The sequence below is a fragment of the Tympanuchus pallidicinctus genome, unplaced genomic scaffold (assembly GCF_026119805.1).
Source record: "Tympanuchus pallidicinctus isolate F22 unplaced genomic scaffold, pur_lepc_1.0 scaffold12, whole genome shotgun sequence".
Lineage (NCBI taxonomy): Eukaryota > Metazoa > Chordata > Aves > Galliformes > Phasianidae > Tympanuchus > Tympanuchus pallidicinctus.
This window is the reverse complement of record NW_026294637.1, coordinates 19,488,550-19,508,934: the sequence shown is the minus strand read 5'-3', so window position 1 is coordinate 19,508,934 and position 20,385 is coordinate 19,488,550. Positions and strand designations below refer to the sequence as shown.

General features: G+C 48.1%; 3 protein-coding genes and 2 non-coding genes across 5 annotated transcripts in view; 3 read left to right on the top strand and 2 right to left on the bottom strand.

The window, feature by feature from the left end:
- The first annotated feature begins 254 nt into the window (after positions 1-254).
- On the top strand, positions 255-1,702 carry LOC128075238 (olfactory receptor 10A2-like). The gene has a single exon (XM_052671780.1). It carries the CDS (start codon positions 545-547, stop codon positions 1,547-1,549), a length of 1,005 nt encoding a protein of 334 aa, XP_052527740.1. The 5' UTR covers positions 255-544; the 3' UTR covers positions 1,550-1,702.
- Positions 1,703-5,371: 3,669 nt separating this feature from the next.
- TRNAI-AAU (transfer RNA isoleucine (anticodon AAU)) lies at positions 5,372-5,445 on the top strand. Its single transcript has one exon. It is a non-coding gene; the product is annotated as a tRNA-Ile (tRNA).
- A 179-nt stretch (positions 5,446-5,624) lies between these two features.
- TRNAM-CAU (transfer RNA methionine (anticodon CAU)) lies at positions 5,625-5,696 on the bottom strand. Its single transcript has one exon. It is a non-coding gene; the product is annotated as a tRNA-Met (tRNA).
- Positions 5,697-10,501: 4,805 nt separating this feature from the next.
- LOC128075643 (mitotic-spindle organizing protein 2B-like) lies at positions 10,502-18,865 on the bottom strand. The gene is made up of 3 exons (XM_052672616.1): positions 18,699-18,865; positions 18,487-18,623; positions 10,502-10,760 (listed from the first exon to the last, which is right to left on the bottom strand). The coding sequence occupies exons 1-3, from the start codon at positions 18,845-18,847 to the stop codon at positions 10,603-10,605; spliced, it is 444 nt and encodes a 147-aa protein (XP_052528576.1). The 5' UTR covers positions 18,848-18,865; the 3' UTR covers positions 10,502-10,602.
- The window catches only part of LOC128075639 (mucosa-associated lymphoid tissue lymphoma translocation protein 1-like), a 102,639-nt gene continuing 100,406 nt past the window's right edge, over positions 18,153-20,385 (top strand). Inside the window, exon 1 of the mRNA XM_052672607.1 lies at positions 18,153-18,156. The gene's annotated coding sequence lies outside the window, so the exon portion shown is untranslated. The remainder of the gene's footprint in view (positions 18,157-20,385) is intronic.

Sequence of the window (20,385 nt, the reverse complement as noted above, 5' to 3'; positions counted from 1 at the left end):
AAGCTATCGAAACTTTGTCGGTGCACTCAACAATTTTATTTGCCCTTGTTTATTTGAAATCTATGTATGCATATATACATGCTTATGTGTGAGAACAGGGAAAAATAGTTTTTCAAAAACCGAAAAATTTAAAGCAGGGAATTTAATTAGATTGCAGGTCAGTAAGAAATAAACTCTTATTTCACACACTGAAAATAAAATACACTAATTGCTAACAAAATTACATTTGAGAAAATACTAGTAGAACTAAAATGTAAAGTGGGTGAGGCAATATTTTATCTTAATTTAAAAGGAAAGTAGGCAAACATTAAGGAAAATCCTAGCTTTTCTGCACTTCAGCTCACTGTTTTTCTTGTAACCTTGTTTTCATGACAAGTTGCTTTTCTAGTGTACCTCTCAAAATGTTATTTGCCCATTTATAGTTGTTTCTCCCACTTAATACTGGAATTGATTTCAGAGAAGCTCACTGCTTTGTATTCATCCCCAAAAAGAGTTTTCCTCATATCTTTCTCACTGACTGATACAGGCTGGGTTCCTGTTTCACATGGAAGCTGATGAAGAACAAGGGCTGAAAAACCAGACGTACTTCACCTTGCAGGGGTTCTCCTACCTCGCCTCTCTTCAGGTTCTTCTCTTTGAGGGAATCCTCCTCATGTTCCTAATCACAATGACAGGGAACTTGCTCATAATTTTAGTCGCAACTGCTGACCCTGCCTTACACACCCCGATGTACTATTTTCTCAAAAACCTGGCCTTGATTGAAATTTGCTTTACATTAAACATAGTGCCCAAGATGCTTACGGATCTGTTGTTGGAGAGAAAGATCATCTCCTTTTCTGCCTGTGCCCTGCAACTTTACTTTGCCATATTCTTTGTCACTTCCGAGTGCTTCCTCTTGAGTGCCATGGCGTATGACAGATACGTGGCTATTTGCCATCCCTTGCACTACACCACCAGAATGAACAGGCGAGTATGTTTTCATATGGTCATGGCATGCTGGTTTGCTGGCATGCCAATTTCCGCAGGACTCACTGGCTGGCTGTTTAGCTATTCCTTTTGTGGTTCTAGGGAGATTGAGCACTTCTTTTGTGATATTGCTCCTGTTCTAGATTTGGTCTGTTCAGACACACACTTATTTGAGCTTCTTGTGTTCGTCGCTACTGTTACAATTGTGCTTATCCCATTTATCTTGATAACAGCCTCTTACATCCAAATAATCCATTCCATCCTCCAAATGCCATCTTCTGAAGGAAGACAGAAAGCTTTCTTCACCTGCTTTGCTCACCTGGTGGTGGTGATGCTGTTCTACTGCACAACTGGCTTGATACATTTAAAGCCAAGGTCCAGATTCCTGGCAAAGAGCAGGAAACTAGTGGCTCTTTCTTATACAGTAGTAACTCCTATGCTGAACCCAATCATCTACAGCTTACGAAACAAAGAAGTAAAGCATGCTCTAAGGAAGGCATTTGGAAGGAGACAGTTCAGCAAGATGCCTCTGCCCAGAGGGTTTCAGTTATTTTCAAAAAGTTGCTCATGCTTTAAAGGTTAAAACAGGAGAATTAATGCTTTCCTCAAAGTCTGGACACTTCTCAAAGTTTGGACATTTTTACCTCTTACTGGAAAATACTGAGAAATGTACATCATCTATGTACTGAATAAATATGTTTCATGAAACCATCCATGAAAATATTGCAGAAACTACAGAAATGAGCCACAAAGTCTGTGTATTAATTGTGATATGCTAAAGCCTTTGTTCTTCTTCTACACACTGGTTTGCCTTCAAGCTAGTACAAAATAAATCACTGTCATAAGAATGCTTGACTGCAACATTCATAAACCTAACATGTAGCAAAATTCCTGCTAAGTCAGAAAACAAAATTGTGCAGTTTCAGGAAGAAGATGCCAACAGATGACTTGCATAGCAATGTGACTTATTCCAGAGAAAACATTCCTTCCACTGGACAGTAAACATGAACCAGATAAATTCAGCTGAATAGGTAGTTGGATGGAATTCAGTTCAAGATTATGACACCTGACTGTAGGTATCTATAGGTAAGTCAGCACCTCTATCTTCATCACAGTCAGTGACAATCTACTCAATTTGATTATCAGCATTTCAGTTCATTTGGTTGAACTGAAGTTGAGAGGAGCTTGATTTGGTGGCTTGAAGATAGATCTAGCGTTTCTATAAAAGTCGTACTTTGTCCTATTTTGGTTCCAATGTAAAAAGATGTGAGCTTCCCATAAGCTCGGGCTCTGGGCAGCCTGGTCTGCTGGCTGGTGACTGCCAATGGCAGAGGGATTTAAACTAGATGATCTTTGAGGTCCTTTTCAATCCAGATCATTCTATGATTCTATGACACGGCATAGATGAGAGGATGTCAGCATACAACTTGCCTGTGTGACAAAATATTGGGAGAGCACCCTGGCAAAGTGGTGGGTGAAATATATAGTGGGCAGAGCTTAGATTCTGCACTTGAGACAAGAACTCTGGCTTCCCAAGGACTTGTAGAGGACCATATCTCACAGGAGTTCTACAGCTCTGCCTGACACTACCAGAGAGATGAAGGATTACTGTCAGTGGACAGTTGATCTGGAAACAGTAATTTATACCTGTTTTGTGCATCCCTGCCTCCATGTTGTCTGGCCTCAACAGTGTGAGAATCAAGGACCAGAGCAAGTACTAGGAAATGCTTGAGACTGAACAAAGCAAGCAAGCTTAGGAGAACAGAAATCCTCTTTTGAGGTGCATGCATAGGTAAACATGCATCAGGAAGTGTTTCACAGAACACTTTCCACTAAATTGGAGAGAGTAGAATTTGAAGAGTGGATTGTTTGGTGGATAAGAAATTGGCTGGACACTTGTGTCCAGAGAGCTGTGGTCAACAGCCCACATCCAGGTCTAGAGTCCATATTGAGACTGGTAATACTTAATATCATTAATAATGAAGCAGACAGGGGGAACAGGTGCACTCTCATGCATGTTTGCATACAGCTCCAAGCTGAGTGGTGTAGCTGATATAACAAAAGAAAGGGATGCATCCAAAGGGGTTGTGCACTCTGGAGAAGTGGACTCGCATAAAGTCTCACAGAGCTTAACAGAGCCAAGTGTGAGGTGCACACATCAGCACAGACTGAGGAATGAACACGCTGAGAACAGAGAGAAGGACCTGTGGGTTCTTGTGGATGAAAACTTGTACATGAGTCAGCAGTAAACACCTGCAGCCCAGAAGGCCAATTCTACCCTGAGCATCATGAAAACAAGCATGGCCAGCAAGGCAAGGGAAATGATTGTCACCATCTACTCTGTTTTCAAGAAATCCCTCCTTGCAGTACTGCAACCATGCCTGGAGCCCTCAGCACAGTCATGGGAAAGACATAGGCTTATTTGTGTAGGTTCGGTAGAGGGCATGAAGTATGATCAGATGTCTGGAGCATCTCTCCTGCAAGGAAAGACTAAGGGTGTTGAGCATGTTCATCATGTAGAAGGCTCTGAGAGGACTTCATTGTGGCCTTTTAATACATAAAGAGGGCTATAAGAAAAATGGAGAGTCTTTTTATAACAGCATGTAGCGATAGGACAAGAGGTAACACATTTTTAAGCTGAAAGAGGGTAGATTAATAGTAGATACTAGGAAGAAATTCTTTGCTGCAGTGAGTGGTGAGGTGCTTGAACAGTCTGGCTGGAGAAGCTGTGGGTACCCCATCCCTAGAAGCATTCAAGGCCTGGTTGGATTGAGCTTTAGGCGACTTTACCTAGTGGGAGGTGATCCTGTCCAGGGTTGGAACTAGATTATCTTTAAAGGCCCCTCAGAGACTAAACCATTACATGATTCTACACATTTTTCTCTGTGCTGAACAGCCATTACCTTTGAGAGGCAAGAAGAGGAGATTGATTAGCCAGAACATCTGTTAATCACCCTCAGTAAGCTTGCATAAGACACCAAGTTGGGAGGTGGTGTCAAATCTGCCTGAGGGTGGGGAGACCCTTCAGAGGGATCTGGATAAGCTGCATCTCTGGGCTGAGGTGAATGGGATGAGGTTCAACAAGGCCAAGTGCTGGGTCCTGCACTTTGGGCACAACAACCCCATGCAGCATTATAGGCTTGGGGCTCAGTGGCTGGATGAGCATGAAGAAGAGAAGTACCTGGGGGTGTTGGTTGATGCTCAGCTGAACATGAGCCCACAGTGTGCCCACGTGGCCAAGAAGGCCAACGGCATCCTGGCCTGCATTAGAAACGATGCAGCCAGCAGGAGCAGGGAGGTGATCATCCCCTGTACTCAGCTCTGTTGAGGCTGCACCTCGAATGGTGTATTCAGTTTTGGGCCCCTCACTACAAAAAAGACATTGAGGCCCTGGAGCGTGTCCAGAGAAGGGCAACAAACTGGTGAGGGGTCTGGAACACAAGTGTTATGAGGAGTGGCTGGGATTGTTCGGTCTGGAGAAGAGGAGACCTTGTTGCACTCTACAACTTCCTGAAGGGAGGTCATGATGAGGAGGGGTTTGGCCTCTTCTCCCAGGCAACAAACAGGACCTGAGGAAATGGCCGCAAGTTGTATCAGAGGATGTTTTGGTTGGACATAAGGAAGAACTATTTCTCTCAGTGGTCAGGCACTGGAATGGCTGCCCAGGGAGATGGTGGAGTCGCCATCCATGGCAGTGTTCAAGGGGCATCTGGATGAAGAGCTGCAAGATACGGGTTAGTGCTTGTGGTAGCGATGGTAGTGGGAGGACAGTTGGACTAGATACTCTTGCAGGTCGTTTCCAACCTTGCAATTCTATGATTCTATCACAGATGTAGCACCAACTTGTAAGAAGTCCCCTCCACTTCCCCGCATCCATTTGAAATTGAAATGAAGCCCAGCATAAGGACAAAAGCCCCTGAATTTTTGAGAAACTTGTGTAAAAATGCATGTCTCCATTCTTTAACTTTCTGCACAACTATCTATTTTCCTGAGCTCCCACACAAAGGCAAATGAATTCAATAGCGGAATGGCAGCTAACACCAGGATGGCCAAAAACACAGGAAAACATCTCAGATGGGGGTTTCTGCTGATCAGCTTTTGGCAGTATGGCAGATAACCTTTGTTCTAGTCCCCAGGAGTTCAAAGCTCTCACATGCAGCAGATGGGAAAGTCATATAATACACAGCATAGGAGTACTTTGCTGCAGCATCTCCCATCTCATGAGGACATCTGCCGGGCTGGGCAGGGCTGTGAGGCAGGGCCATGGGTGAGAGCGTAAGCACGGAGCGGCTCCCATTAGAACAGCAGAGCGGTGCAGCGGAAGCACACAGGAGGTAAGCTGCCCTGTGCTGGGATGCAGCTTTTGTTCCTATAAGGATGGTTACGAAGGATACGCGCCCATCAGGGCCGGTTAGCTCAGTTGGTTAGAGCGTGGTGCTAATAACGCCAAGGTCGCGGGTTCGATCCCCGTACGGGCCACAGGTAGAGGTTTTTTTTTTTTTTCCCCCGCCCCTCGTTTTTCCGTCGCTGCTTAGCCGGCGGACGCGGTCCGCACGGCCCTACACCGCCACCATGCAATCAAGGGCGTGCAGGGAAGAAGAACACGGTGAAGCAGTTCTTTGAACTAAAACTGCGGGGGGGGGGAAAAAAAAACGTTATAGCAGAGGATGGTTTCGATCCATCGACCTCTGGGTTATGGGCCCAGCACGCTTCCGCTGCGCCACTCTGCTACCTCCTAAACGTGTTGCCAACGCCTTATATCTAGGCACTACTCAGTCCTGTTGTCATTTATTTATATTCATGTGTTTCCTATCTGTTAACTGCTTTCTAGGCCACCTGACTCCACCACCTGCTTCATCACAAGCACACATGTGCACATGCAGCAGGTCTCACAACTGGCCCCAAGACTGCCTTGTCCCCAGAACAGGCCCCTCTGATCCTCCTAGCACCCAGACTGGGACTGGGTATGGTATTGACTTAGGGTATGTTCAATACTCAGCCCACAAGCCCCTATCCCCCATGCTCAATGTTCACCACCAAGTGCATATCACAGAGTCACAGAACTGTAGGGGTTGGAAGGGACCTCCAGAGATCACCGAGTCCAACCCCCCTGCCAAAGCAGGTTCCCTACAGCAGGTCGCACAGGTCGGCATCCAGGCAGGTCTTGAACATCTCCAGAGAAGGAGACTCCCCCACCTCCCTGCAGCCTGTTCCAGTGCTCCGTCACCTCACTGTAAAGAAGTTCTTGCGCACATTTGTGCGGAACTTCCTATGCTGCAGTTTCCAGCCGTTTCCCCTCGTCCTGTCTCCACTCACCGCTGAAAACAGTCTGGCCTCGCCATTCTGCCCCCCACACCTTAGATATTTATAGACCTGGATCAGGTCCCCTCTCATTCTCTTCTCAAGGCTGAACAGACCCAGTTCACTCAGCCTTTCCTCATAGGAGAAGCCCTTCACCATCTTTGTGGCCCTCCGCTGGACTCTTTCCAAGAGATCCCTGTCTTTTTTTACTGGGGAGCCCAGAACTGGACGCAGTGCTCCAGATGAGGTCTTACCAGGGCAGAGTAGAGGGGGAGGATCACCTCCTTCGACCTGCTGGACACGCTCTTTTTAATGCACCCCAGGATGCCATTGGCCTTTTGGCCACAAGAGCACACTGCTGGCTCATGGCCGACCTGTCGTCTACCAGGACATCCAGGTCCCTCTCTGCAGAGCTCCTCTGCAGCAGCTCATCCCCCAACCTGTACTTGTGCATGCAATTATTCCTCCCCAGATGCAAGACTCTACACTTGCTTTTGTTAAACCTCATCCGTTTTTTTTCTGCCCATCTCTCCAGCCTGTCCAGGTCTCACTGAATGGCAGCACAGCCTTCAGGCGTGTCAGCCAATCCTCCCAACTTTGTATCATCAGCAAACTTGCTGAGGATGGCCACTATCCCCTCATCAAGGTCGTTGATGAAGATGTTGAACAATGGACACCACCACCCCTCAGCAGTGATCCTCCTCAGTCCAAGAGATGATCTGAAGAGCCACTTCCATTGACCATCATGACAGGTGCCCTTGGGGCAGGCACGAGTGCATCCAACTAGGCAGTTTGCTGGCACTGTGATGATTCCTGGTGTCCACTTGCTTATCCTTGTTCCTCCACTTCTCTTCAGTCTTGGAGAAGAGCCTTTAATCATGTCACCAAACAATGTTCTGTGCAGGGGAACCTACCTGCAACTCCCTTAAGGGGAATGCTTCCAAGGGGATTCTTACCTTCCCATACACACACACAGTTCTAAGGAATGCTCCCACTGGGGGGAAGAGAGGGGGGGGAAATCTGCATAGCCTATACCACAGACATCCATTAACATGCCTCCTTGCAGCCTCAGGATTGTGCTTCTCCAAAACACCCCTTATTTCTGCAACAAGGACAGTCCTGGTCCTCCTTCTTCCCTCAGTGCCACAGTTCTGGGAGAGAAACAGGCAAGAAAGACCAGCCTTAGCTCCTGTCTCTACCATCCCCAGCCTTCCTTGCCCTCTCCTTGCTAGTCCTTGCACTAGTCCTAGACACTTTTCATCACTCATGTTGTCTTGGCCCTCCTAGCACACCCCACACACCAGCTTCAGGATTAAGCATACTAACTAAATACATTATTATTATTATTACTTCAGACTGATCCTTTTCTACCAATCTCCTCTGTTCCTTCTTCTCCACCTTTCCCCTGCACACCTCCATGGCTTTGCAGAGCTCTACAGCTTCTTTATCTTACAGTCTGTGCCCCCTTGGTTCACAGTCTCATCTGTTGCAGTGTTTATCCTCCCTGGAAGCAATACCTGTAGCTTGTCAGCTCACCAATCAGTTTGACTGGGAGCTCTGCTTCTTGTGATTTTTTCCCACCTCAAAAATCCTCCATCAGATTACCTGGCAGGAATAAGCATTCCTACATCCTTGCCTGCTCTCATAAATCAGTGTGACTGACCAGACTTGGCTCTCATCAGTGCTTCCCTTTCACATTTAAAAAATGTCCATGACCAAATACCTTTAAAACAGACACTCTCCTGTATACCCTTAAAGTTCTGCAGAGCCAGAACTTTAAGAGAAGTTAAAGTTCTGGCTCTGCAGAGCCAGAGTTAGGCTCTGAGAAAGAGAAGTTAGGAGAAAAATTGGATGCAGTCGCAATAAAGGTTGGACATGGGACCGTGGCTCAAGATGCAGCTTGAGGGAGAGGAAGAGCTGTAAGGCAAGGGTCAGGGATGCAGCTCTAGGTCATTGGAAAGGATCACTCAAGCTTGGAAGCGACCTTGAATATCAACCTCTTGAGTCCCTCTTTCCTCCTTGATCTTATTCCATGAGGCTCTTGGGTTTCTTCAGAGATCCATTTGCAAGGCTTGCTCTCCTAAAGCCTAACACTGCAATCTTGCTTTGTGCCCTGCTGACTCTTTGAACTCCACCACCTTATGACCACTGCAGCCAAAGCCACTTTTAAGTTCCCTATTCCCAGTGAGCTCTTCCCTGCCAACCAGTTGGAAGTCCAGCAGAGAATCTCATGGGCTCTTCTGTACCACATGGGTCAGAAATTTGTCACTGATGCTCTCCAGGACCAATTAGGCCTTGCTGTGCTGCTGTACAATCAATAAACGTTCAGAGGTTAGGCTAAGTAGGATTGTCACAGTGGAACAATAAATGAAAAATGTTTCATCTACTTCTTAGCTTCTCAGCCTTGTCTACCACTCCCATGCCCTGGACTAGCAATCCAAGACCTCCATATTCAGGTGCAATAGGTTCCAGGTTGACCTTCCTACCATCATCAGAACTTGTATGGAAAAATAACAGGGAATAATACTTAAAAGAGTCAAACAACCTTTAACAATCTCACCACAACATCCCAGACCTGTGCCCCCACCAAGCAGAACTGTCCTCTAGACAACAGGGCAAGCCATCCCTCCCCCACAGCAGGGACTGATGGTGCCTCACTTGCTGCAAACATTTGGAAGGGACAGGATATTATTCAGCAAGGTAATAGGGAAAAGAGAGCAGGACAATCTTCTCAGGAAAACAGGCAATCAGGAAAAGATGAGCATCGATCCACAGACTGTGGAAGACACTGCAAAAGCTTGAAAGCAGTAGGTAGGTACAACATAGGACTTATCTTGAGATGCAGAGGGGTAAACAGAACAAATGGAGACACTAAACCAGCTAGAGAGAGGAGGTAGTGAACATGAAAGCAAGAACCAACTCTGTTGTTAGGTACTATTTATTCTCAGGATCATAGAATTGTTTGAGCTGGAAGGCACTCTTTTGAGTCACATCTCCAGTCTGCTCAACCTTCTAGGGACAAAAAGCATCAGTCAGGGTTCTTTCAAAGGAAAAAACAGCTGTACAGTTGCTCTTCTTCCACCAGCAAATTCAACTAGGACAACCATTACATTTGCCTTTCTTAGGCAGCGTGATTTTTCAGCTTTTCTTGGGGGCATAGGGGTGGAAATAGGTGCACCTCCTTGCACATAGATCAGAGCAGGACATCCCAGACCTTATAAAGATGAAAAAGGTCATAAGCTATCTCACTTGGATGCCCTTCAAAGTATACTACTGCCAGCTATTGACTACTTTGCTCCCATTTCTAACTCCCCCTGAAAAGTCCCAATGTCCATAGACAGACTTTTCATTCCCACAGCTCTTCAACAGAGTATTTCACACTCATACCAACACTAGCAAAATTCCTTAATTATGCAGGGCTGACAGACCAAAATGTCTGTGAAACCTCCATGACTCTCGGAAACATTACCTATCCCTCACCAATAACAGAGGCACTCTATCCTGAATAGGGAAATGGATTTCATTAACAGCTGCTGAGTTACCAAGGCCACAGCAGGGCACTGTCTGGATATGCTGTGAAGTGATGAACGACAACACTGAACACTAACAAGTCCACTTAGCTGTTTTAACTGCATGCATGTACCTTACACTAAGTGATGAAGCTTTTCTCTTCCTTTATCTGGCGTAGCCCTTCTTTAACCTGGCTCATTAGGCAATGAGTTCTGTAACAATAAATGAGTAATCACATTAGCATAATTAGGACTGCTGTACCATCATGCTCACACGAGGGGTCAAAGTGGTTTTCACGGTAAGATGCTAAAACCCACCTGAGCATACAGTGAAGTGACAAGGTAACCATCAGCTGCAGAGCAAGAAAATAGCCCCATCAGACAGTCAGGTTTCCAGTGCAAGCTACCATCATTGCAAAGCTCTTTAACAATATATGACCTACTGTGACACTACAGCACTCTTAATGCAGCAACAGATTTTTTCAGCTCATAAAACTAGAATGAATATATTAAACTGAGTCTTAAGGAAGGAGGCAGTGAGAAGCACTGGTTTGTAAATGAGTTACTACGACTCTGCAGCAACTTCAGCCCCACTTCAGGTACTTCTAAGCATCCAGCATCTTTCTTCATATCAGGAACCTCCACAGAACACCAAGTAGTCTGCACTGACAACATAATTTTTTGGAAATAAGAATAAAAAAAAGAAAACAGCCATAATCCATGAGTTACAAATAATGTTTGCCAGTTTAATAGATACAACATAAACAATTTTACAGGCATGGCTTATATACATCTTCAAGCATCAAAATTCATCGTTGCCAAGGTCTTAGCTACTGTTGCCTCCACTGTTCTTTCCAGAAGCTCCTGCTTTCTGCAGCCGGCTTGCACTTGGCTGCCGAGGCATCCTCTGTGCAGATCCTTCCCGGCCGCTCCTTTCTACGAGAACCTGGGCCCCACTGACAGCAGAACTGCTTTTATTTCTCCCTGAAAGAACAAATGCATACATTATGGGTGACGCATAGGCCTGACGCTACAGCATCTAAGCTGCAAGCATTCCTTAAGTAATCACGCAAAAGGCTAATTAGATTAGATGTATTAGATGTTGCAGATGTATCCAGCATCCAACATAGAAAGCAAAATTGTGAAATCAGGGCCACAACAACAAAATGAGTTGCAGTAGGAGCATTAGAAATTCAAGTTTTAATCTACAAAGTAACCCGCCACTTTGTTCTTTAAATACTTGCTTTCATTTGGCATAGGAAGACCAGCACTGCAAACAGCAATTCAAGGACATGAAGAGCATCAAACACCTCAAGTCTGGGATAAGTGAACTGATGTGCCACTGCCCACCTCTTTCTGAAGCCTGTAGTCACAAAATCCGGAGACAAGAAACCCTTCTGCTCACATCACTTGTGACTTGATGAACAAGTTTGGGTTTCCTATCACTGTCTGCAATTTCCAGGAGCCCAGATGCCTCTACGATGAGCTACTCTCAACTTTTTTTACTGTGTTCAGAACATAAGAGTTGCAATTCCATAGGCACAAGTAACTATCTCTGTCTGCAGTGTAATGTGACAGAAGAGAGAAGCAAATGGCTAGAAAGGTCAAAGTTGAAGAAAGCAATGGCCACACAGCCCACCCTGCCAGATTCAGCAAGAGGGGAAAGACTGACAGACAAAGGTGTGCTGCAAACCAATAGCACAAGGGGGTAAGTGTGGAACACTGATGTTTGCTGACATCAGGGAGAATTACTTCAGATGAGAAGTAATACTTGCATTAGGAAAGATTAAAAACAAAAGACCAAAGAAACAATGCAGAGGGGCTACAAGAGCTACACAGCTTTTATTAAGGACAGTATGCTCCCAAAAGCATCACTAAACATGAACACAGTAAGGAGGAAACAACACAGGAATCCAGTCAGCTGTTTTCCTCTGAGTCTGCTTAGTTACATGCATGTAATGAAAATGGAGAGCAACATTTAAGTTATTGTATCAGAGCAACTTCCAGAATGCCACTAGCTTCTGCACACACAGGACTCTCTGTGGCTACCTGGATCATCCTGGAACATCCTGTGCTACCAAAGAGCACAGACCAGAGGTGTACCTGCTTTACTTACCCAACTGCCCCATCTGTTTGGAGTAACTGAGAACAACACTCACATCAATACCACAGGCTAACACCTCACAGTACAGGAAAGACAACTAACTTCCAAACAAAGGGTATGAGAACTTCCAAACAAAGGGTATGGCCCCTTCTTATCTGTAAAATTTGATGGATTAGAGTAGCAAAAGAAATACATTCACTTATCCCAGCCAAATCAGGTGTTCTACAATGTCTCTTTCTGTAAGTCACACTAACGATCTACCAGCAGTTATCAGCCCAAGCCAGCCAACCAGCCTTGCATTTTTTCTTTGTATAGCTCAAGCTTGTAAGCACGTCAGCAGTTTGAGTAATGTGAGTACCATCAATGGAAATAAACAAACTGCACAAAGGCAATACACGACCTCATGGTATTTATGAGAAAAACTGGCACAAAGGATTGGAGCCCACCACGATGCTGTTAGCAGACCAGCACGTCTCTATGTAAGTGAGGGCTCTCCCCTTCCTCACATGCCAACGTGCAGAAAGAGTGCACGTTCTCAGCCTGCACCTGTGGACTAATTAACTACATCCACGTACAAGCAATTGCAGCATTAAGTGCTACCAGAAGCCAGGCACTTGATCTTCTGACCTAGCTGAAAAAACCTGGGGAGAAAGAACCTCTTTGTGAAAGAAAGCTATTCTCAGACAAAACACACACTGACTTCCACCCTCTTAGCCTTCAAATCACAACAAAACAAAACAGTTACTTCAACAGCATAAGAACCAGCCGTATTTTTGGAAGCATCATCTCTAGAGCTGTGCACCGAACCAAAGTAGCCCATAAAGCACGCAACGACAGGCATGGCCGGTGAACCTGCCAGTTACAACACTATGGTGATATCAGGGCTCCTGACTGCAGAACGCAGAAGTTTACTACCAAAAGCTCTGCAACTCAAGTACGACAGACTAGCGAAAGGATTCCACTGATAGTCAGCTCGCTGACACAAGATACCCTTATCCTGGATGTGCCTCGCTGTCCTGCAACAACTGTAGCCCAAATAACGAACGCATGTCATGTCTGACTTGCCTCTCATTTGAGGCCATATCTGCGCAAATATGATCCCCCAAAAAAGCAGCTGTATTTGCACCTTCTCAAGAACCTGACACAGTATGAGGAGAGCAGACGTGTGTGCCCCATTTAGCTCAGTGCTAGCTCTGTCCCATTCAAAAAGGTCAGAGCAAACTGTGCATGGGCTTTAAACTCCCCAAAATTCTGGTCCTGTTATTGTCTTGCAGCAGGGACCCAGCAAGCAAGCTGGCCTTCCTAGAAAATTAAATATGGATGAAAAATCAGTTTATAAGAGTGCAAGTCTCTCTTTCTTGCAATCACAAAGGGATTACCAGGACTCAACTTTTGCCCACCCATCGGAGGTGAGCACAGCAATGAGACTTACACAGCTAGTCCTCTTTCTTCAAACCAATCCCAGTATATAGCTACGGCTCTTCATTCTCAATCTCTCCAGGTCTCCAAAGCTGCTGAAATATTCCTAACAGCTCATACAAACGTGGCACGCAGGGCTTACCCCAGAGCCAAGACACCCTGTTAAAGCAGCCTCCCTGCAAAGACACAAGCACGATTGGCAGAGTATGTTTCAAATAATCCACTGGAACAGTCTTGAAACCAAGGAAGAGGAAAAATAAGTTTTCAAATGCACCTGTTAAAGGAGTTTGCTATGACAGCATGCATGAAGCTAAATGGAGCAGTGGGTCATTATTTAAACATGTGCCTTCTCTTGCACACACACACATCTGAAGAGAAGTCAGAGAGGAAACACAAGGCTGTGACCTACATAGGCCACAAAAGACCTGAATAAAACCTACAATCTCAAGCCAGTATTCAGCTGGATTATTAGGCAGCACTACAACTGCAAGCTTAAATTAACACACCAAGTGCCAAATCCTGTTCAATAACTTTCAAAGAATAGGATTTCACAGCATTTCCTACTGAACAGTAGCCTGTTCAAAACCATTTCCTTCTGCTTCTCTAAGAAGGTTGCTTTGCTGGCTTTCATTATCACACATGTGAATCTCATTTCCTCCACTTCTCTTGTGTGCAAATCACAGAAGAGATGGAGAAGACGTTCCATACCTTTCACAGAGCTCTATTCAGTCTACCAGCAAGACTTTCTGGGTGTTTTTAGGTTGGTCGAGGGGAGAGAAAGTGAATGAATTAATTGCTGTTCATAATGAACCTCCACCTCGTTATTTTGCCAAAGCCACAAATTACAAGTCTGGCATTCGGAGTATTCCTCTAAATCCCATTTCACTGTCAATTCTTACCTCACAGAGAAAGAATATATATACATAGATACATGAAAGCTTAATAACTCTCAAAAAGACACACTGAAAGTGATCCCCGTACAGTGTTCAAAACAGCTCCCAGCACAGCAAAGAGTTGGCTCAAATATCCAGCTCAGAGAATGCCTTGCAGCTCCAGGAGAGACTGCAGACATCCTGTGCATGAACAGAAGAGATGCCTACACCAGCCAGAGAAGGCCAATCCTCTTTGCAACTTATTCACACTGACAGCACCATCGAGATTAAGACAAATCCTTAATATCTCTGAAGGGATTCCCTCCACCATATTCAAGTTGCACACAGCATTGACCTTGATGACAACTTTCTCTCCTTAACAAAGAAGCTTGCATTACAAATCTAGCATCTAGAGGAACTTTGGGACAATAGAAGGCTGAGTAAGCAGAAGGTGGGTATAAGAGGGCTCCAAAGAAGACAGCTCAGCCAGCCAGCAGAATCCAGGAGTGGTAACTATCACTGGGGGTCCTTGCAACAACAATGGTCATTCTAAAACACTGACCACAGCTTGAAAAAGATCCAGAAGCCTTGAGACAAAAAAAAAAAAAAAAAAAAAATTAAAATTAAAAAAAAATCTCATGTTAACAGCTCATTTGGTACTAAAAATGAGTTGGGCAAGCCCTTGGAAAGCCACTTTATAAAATACATTTGGGCTGAAAAGTAGGAAAATGTGAAAAAATAGATGAAAAGACTGAGAGGGCCATCAAAAAATATTAATGAGTCTAGGGAAAAGAAATAAAAGAGCAGGGCATCGACAAATGCCTGTCAATAGAGATAGAAAACCACTGGCAGCTTGAGGACAAGGTGGCATGATGGGAAAAGCTATCATGGAAACAATATAAGAAAAACCATATTTAACTAAATAGTAAATTATACACACACCTCATCTAGATTAAAACCAACACTACTGTCCTAATGGGTATGCACACATCTCCCCTGCACGACAGAGAAATTGCCCAAAGCACATCCTTCCCCTTTAAAATAAGCACCAAATCAGTTACTGTGACAAAGCTCTGAATGCAGCTTGCACGAGGCTGTACCTAGCTAAACACGCCAGACAGATGCACCAACTCACAGTTATTTTGAGACAGCTATGAATTGTTACCAGTGAACAACTCCAAGCAGAACATCACAGTTTAAAGTGGTTATATTCTATGGGAAAACACAATACAAAGCATGAGATTCCCTGCTGCTTAAGAGCTTTAGCTGCAAGAAAGCTGAAATAACTACTACAAGGGCGATGCATCTTTTCACCACTACACCAGTCACAATGATCAGCAAAACAATCTTGACCTGCTTTAAGAAACCTCCCTTCATCACGATGAGCTGAGAAGCCTACGCCGGTACATCACTGCCCCTGATAAAACTTGAACAGAGCAGCCTCAGCTGATGCGTAGCAAGACCCGGATTACTGCAGCCACGTGTCTGCCTTCTGACAGGAGGAAGCACAGGAGAAAGGGCAGACAGGCAGCGCCGAAGAACACCGTGCGAAGCAGCTTGGCAAGCTTATAGAGGACAATCACTGCATTCTGTATCAGCACAAGGAGCTCTGGCTTGGTCAGCAGACAAGTCCCAGCTAAGCAGTGGGCATCTCCCATTTCCCAGTGCCTTGTCCTGTGCAGAAGCCACACCATCCTCTTCTTAAACAGAAGGAGCATCTTCCAACAGGAGCTGGCAGGGCACGCAGCAGATACAGCTTTGGTTCCCTTTCCCCGCAGCAGTTCCTAAAGGGAAAGGAGGCAAGGCAAACCAAACACTCCTGCAGAACAGACCCGGCACAGAGGATACCCCCAGTCACCCTGTTAGCACTTACCCCAAACTCCTGAACTGGGCCACTGACGGTGGACTGTGCCCAGAACCAGAAAGCTTACGGAACAAGGAAGCCCGATTCCTCCTCCTCTTCAGTTTGAGCTAACTAGTTGCTTCCCCACTTTAAGGAGAGAGAATTAGTCTGCTGAAGATTTGTTCATTTTAATGGGATCTTTATGTCAACACCAGTTTTCCTCAGGGCTCCAGTAAAGCTCCTGCTCAACAGGCAGATAACTCACATCCTCCTTTGATCTAAGATGCATTAAAAGACACACTGGCACCAGTGGCCTGGTTGTGTTACACCATCACCAGTTCTCACAAACCAACCCCCTCTCTGGAAGTCTGTTTCCATGACCTTCAACCAGAAATACTAAACATCTTCCTCTGACACTACAGGCACATCGCCCCAAGTGTGGACATCACCCGTGGTGTCTGACACAAGTTGTACAGAAGTGCAAATGTATTTGACGACCATCTGAGGTCAGGCTGAGCACTGAACTAAGGCAGCCCCTCTGCAGCTGAGTCAAAGCAAGGACAGATGTCTCCCACCTGAGAGGCTGCAGAAATACATCCTCAGAAGGAGGTCTTGAGGGGGGGAAAATAAAAACAAAAAAACAAACACATCCTCTTTTCTCGATGTTAAGGAGATTTTATAGTCACAGAAGTAAGGGTGCTTGTGACAAGACACTGCCATGACAAGTTCTGCCCAAAGAATGTTCTGAGGGCTAGCCTGTCACTGGTGATTCTAGTCACAGAGGAATTAGCTGCTGTTCATCATCAGCAAGTCTGGCTGATGGCAAACTTGCTTGGGCTGATAGAAACCAGAGTTCTCATTCAAGGTTAGCTACTGCTCTGAGTCCTGATGCACCAAAAGCTCTCAGAAAATTAAAAAACAAAAAAACAAAAAAAAAACACCTAAAAACCAGATGCAGCTGGAAAGACCAAGCCTTCCAGCAAAGCAGCACAAACATCCACTAGCATTTGTGGTGAGACAGGCGACCACAGCATCCCTCTGCCAGGAGCACTGAGCACCAGTTCAGTGCCACTTTCAGAAAAGCTTTCTCTGCAGATACAGGACAAAACACTAAAACAGTGGTTTGAAGAGCACAATCCTCCTGTCTTAGTAAGCTGTGTGTGATCCAGTGGCACAGTGCATCAACTAGCCCTGCAGGCACGTTCCAGCCTCATGAAATAATGCAGAAATGTGAAATAAAGCAGCAGTGAGACACACAGAAGACCAATTTAACACTGTATTTCCCACAAGTGACACCAAGCCAGTGCCAGCTTTCCCTGAGCTTCCCCTGCACTTCACCAGCTCAGTACAACATACTCAAGGGTACCAATGTGTTGGTTTTAAGGAAAAAACACAAGCCTGGAAGGCCGGTAGCAGAGACACAGAGATGCAGGCAGAGCCGACAGGAGATGCTCCTGCAGCAATGGAGAGGGAACTGACTGAAGGCCCCAAGACCGACACTAATTCCTGGAAGTTTGCCATCTCTTCAATGCATTTCAGCCCCTCAGGCTGATGGGAGGCAAGTGATAAGGGCAGACCAAGTTTGTCCATAGGGTTTTTGGCTTTTCCTCTCGAGGAAGTAATGCTGTTCACAAAAAGGGACCGTTCAGCCTGCAGACCCGAGCTGGCCTAGCGCTATCCTGAAGCAGCTCACAGCAGCGGCCCGGCGCGAAAAGAACATCCGAGTGCCAAACCTCCCTCACCCTGCTCAAGTCGTTTTCTTTTACCCCTGCGCATATTAAAGTCACGTGAGGCTACACGCGAGGCTCTTTACTGTAAGCGTCCTCTCACCGAGCAGCCCGCAACCGAGAGCATCTCCTCCAGCAGGAGGGAGGAGCCCATCCGCGGGGCGCAGGCCGCGCACTGCAGTCCTCGCTTAGAAACACCGAGAGCGACGGAGAAGGGGACGCGAGGACAGCATCCAGCGCGGCCTCCTCCGTCTGCGCAGCCGAGCACCCGAGCCCGCCCCGCAGCGCCGAGCAGCGAAGCGCACCCGCCGCCGGCGCTCACGCCGCTTCTCGGCCTCGCGACCCGCCGGCCGGGCCCGCGCCCCTCAGTGCCACGCCTTTAAGCACAAAGGAAGCGAGGGCTCCGGCACGGCGGGTCCGGGCGCAGCCCGAGGAGCCGCAGCACCGCCGTCTCACACGGAGCGGGCGCCCCGCGCCCCCCTCGGGGCCGCCTCCCTGGGGGCCGCCCCCCGGGCCGGCAGCCGCAGCCCCCGCCGCGCGGCCCCGAACCCCCGGCCCTGCGGAGCGGCAGCCGGAGCGCCCAGGGGCGGCCCCGGGGCGGGGCGGGAAGCGGGCGGCGCCGAAAGGCAGCGGGGCGACGGGCGGGCGAAGCGCGGAGGCCGCAGGGCGGAGGAGAAGGCGGGCGCGTCCTCGGGGAGCTCCGGGGGAGACGCGGAGAGGGGAGGGCCCGCCGCTCGGCCCCTACCTCGGCTGTCGGCGGGCGGCGCGGCGGGGGGGGCGCTCTCGGGGCCCGCCGGCAGCCGCTGCCCCGCGCACATGGACTTCAGCACCTGGAAGACCGCGAGCGGCGCCACGTTCATGCGCAGCAGGTCCAGCAGCACCCTGCGGGCGGGGCGGAATCAGCGCGGGGCCGGGAGGCTCGTTCGCGCCCCGCCCCGGCCCCGCGCCGCCGCTCACTTGAACACCTCCGGGTCCAGCCCGCTGCCCGCCGCCTGAGCCAGCTCGAACAGCTCCGCCTCCTCCGCGCTCAGCACCTTCCGCCGCGGCCGAGCGGACGCCGACACCGCCGCCGACACCGCCGCCTTCCCCGGCGCCGCACCCGACATGGCCGCCCCGCGCCGCCGCCCGACCCGCGCGCCGGATCCCGAGGCCCCGCCCCTCACGGCGAAGCCTCGCCCCCTCACCGCCTGGCCCCGGCCCTGCCCGTCTCTCCCGCAGCCGGCAGGCGGCAGCCGCGCCTCAGCCCATGGTTACCTGTCGGCTCCCGCAGGCGGTTTGCGCACCGTTTCCTTCGTTCCCTGTTCGTGCAGAACTGGACGGTTTCTCTGGAATTCCCTTTGGTCTCCCTTGCAGCGGGCTCTGAGCTTGCATGCCGTCTTCCCTTGGACTTTGCCTTCCCTGAGGGGAAGGTACCGCCTTGCTCCTGAGCAGCACCTTTAACAAAACCGTAGAATCACAGGATCGTTTGAGTTGGAAGGGACCTTTAAACGTCATCTGGTCCAACTCCCTGCAGTGCACAGGGGCTCCCACAGCACATCAGACGCTCAGCGGCCACAGCCTGGCGCTGAGTGTCTGCGGGGACGGGGCACCACCGCCTCTCTGGGCACCCTGTGCCACTGCCCCGCTGCCCTTAGTGTCAAAAACTTCTTATATCCAACCTCAATCTGCCCTCTCCTACTTTGAAACCACTTCCACTCATCCTGTCACAACAGACCCTGATAAACAGTCTGTCTCCTCCCTTCTTACCTGTAGCCTTTTTCTTTACCCTTTTCTTACCTTTATCCTTTAGCCACTTTAGCAACAGGCTGCTCACAGGACTCCCTGGAGCTTTCTGCTGTCTGGGCTGCGTAGTCCCAGCTCTCAGCCTGTCCTCATATGGAGGTGTTCCATCCCTGGAATCGTTTTTGTGGCCCTCCTCTGGATGCGCTCCAACAGCTCCACGTTTCTCCTGTGCTGAGGTCTCCCCATCTGGATGCAGCACTCCAGGTGAGATCTCACAGCGCAGAGCAGAGGGACAGATCCCCCCCTCACTCTGCTGGCCACATTTCTTTTGATGCAGCCCAGGATATGTTGGCTTTCTGGGCTGTGAGGGCACAGTGCTGGCTCATGTCCAGCAGCCTTTTTGGCAGGGCTGCTCTCAATCCTTTCATTCCCCAGTTTGTATTGGTGATGGGGGTTACCTTGACTCAGGTGCAGACCTTGCACTTGGCTTTGTTGAACTCCACGAGGTTCTCTTGTGCCCACTGTTCAGCCTTTCTGGGTCTCTCTGATTGTTATCCCACCCCTTGGGCCTGTCACCACACCACACATCTTGGTGTTATCCACAAACTGATGAGGGTGCACTCGATCCTGCTTGTCAGTGTCATTGAAGAAGATACTAAAGAGCATCAGTCCCAGGACTGACTGCTGAGGGACACCATTTGTCACCAATCTCCACCCGGACAATGAGCCACTGGTCACCAAAAGTCTTCCTGAAGGCATCCTCCATTGCTGCTGAGCACCTGCCCCAAGACTTCAATGCAGTGCCTGCAGTCGTACCCCTGAGGCTGTGACACTCCACCCTGACTCTGGGCAAGGGTGAGATCAGGGGGCTGATAGGTGGGGAAGGTGCTTTGGGCCCTAGGCAGGGCAGCGGGTGTCAGTG

Excerpts from the sequence above, each read along its gene's own strand:
- LOC128075238 (XM_052671780.1), top strand. The coding sequence starts at position 545 with ATGGAAGCTGATGAAGAACAAGGGCTGAAAAACCAGACGTACTTCACC.
- LOC128075643 (XM_052672616.1), bottom strand. The coding sequence starts at position 18,847 with ATGTCGGGTGCGGCGCCGGGGAAGGCGGCGGTGTCGGCGGCGGTGTCG. Across the intron at positions 18,624-18,698 it reads CTGGACCCGGAGGTGTTCAA|GGTGCTGCTGGACCTGCTGC; the intron begins GTGAGCGGCGGC and ends CCCCGCCCGCAG. Across the intron at positions 10,761-18,486 it reads GCCGCCCGCCGACAGCCGAG|GGAGAAATAAAAGCAGTTCT; the intron begins GTAGGGGCCGAG and ends TTGTTCTTTCAG.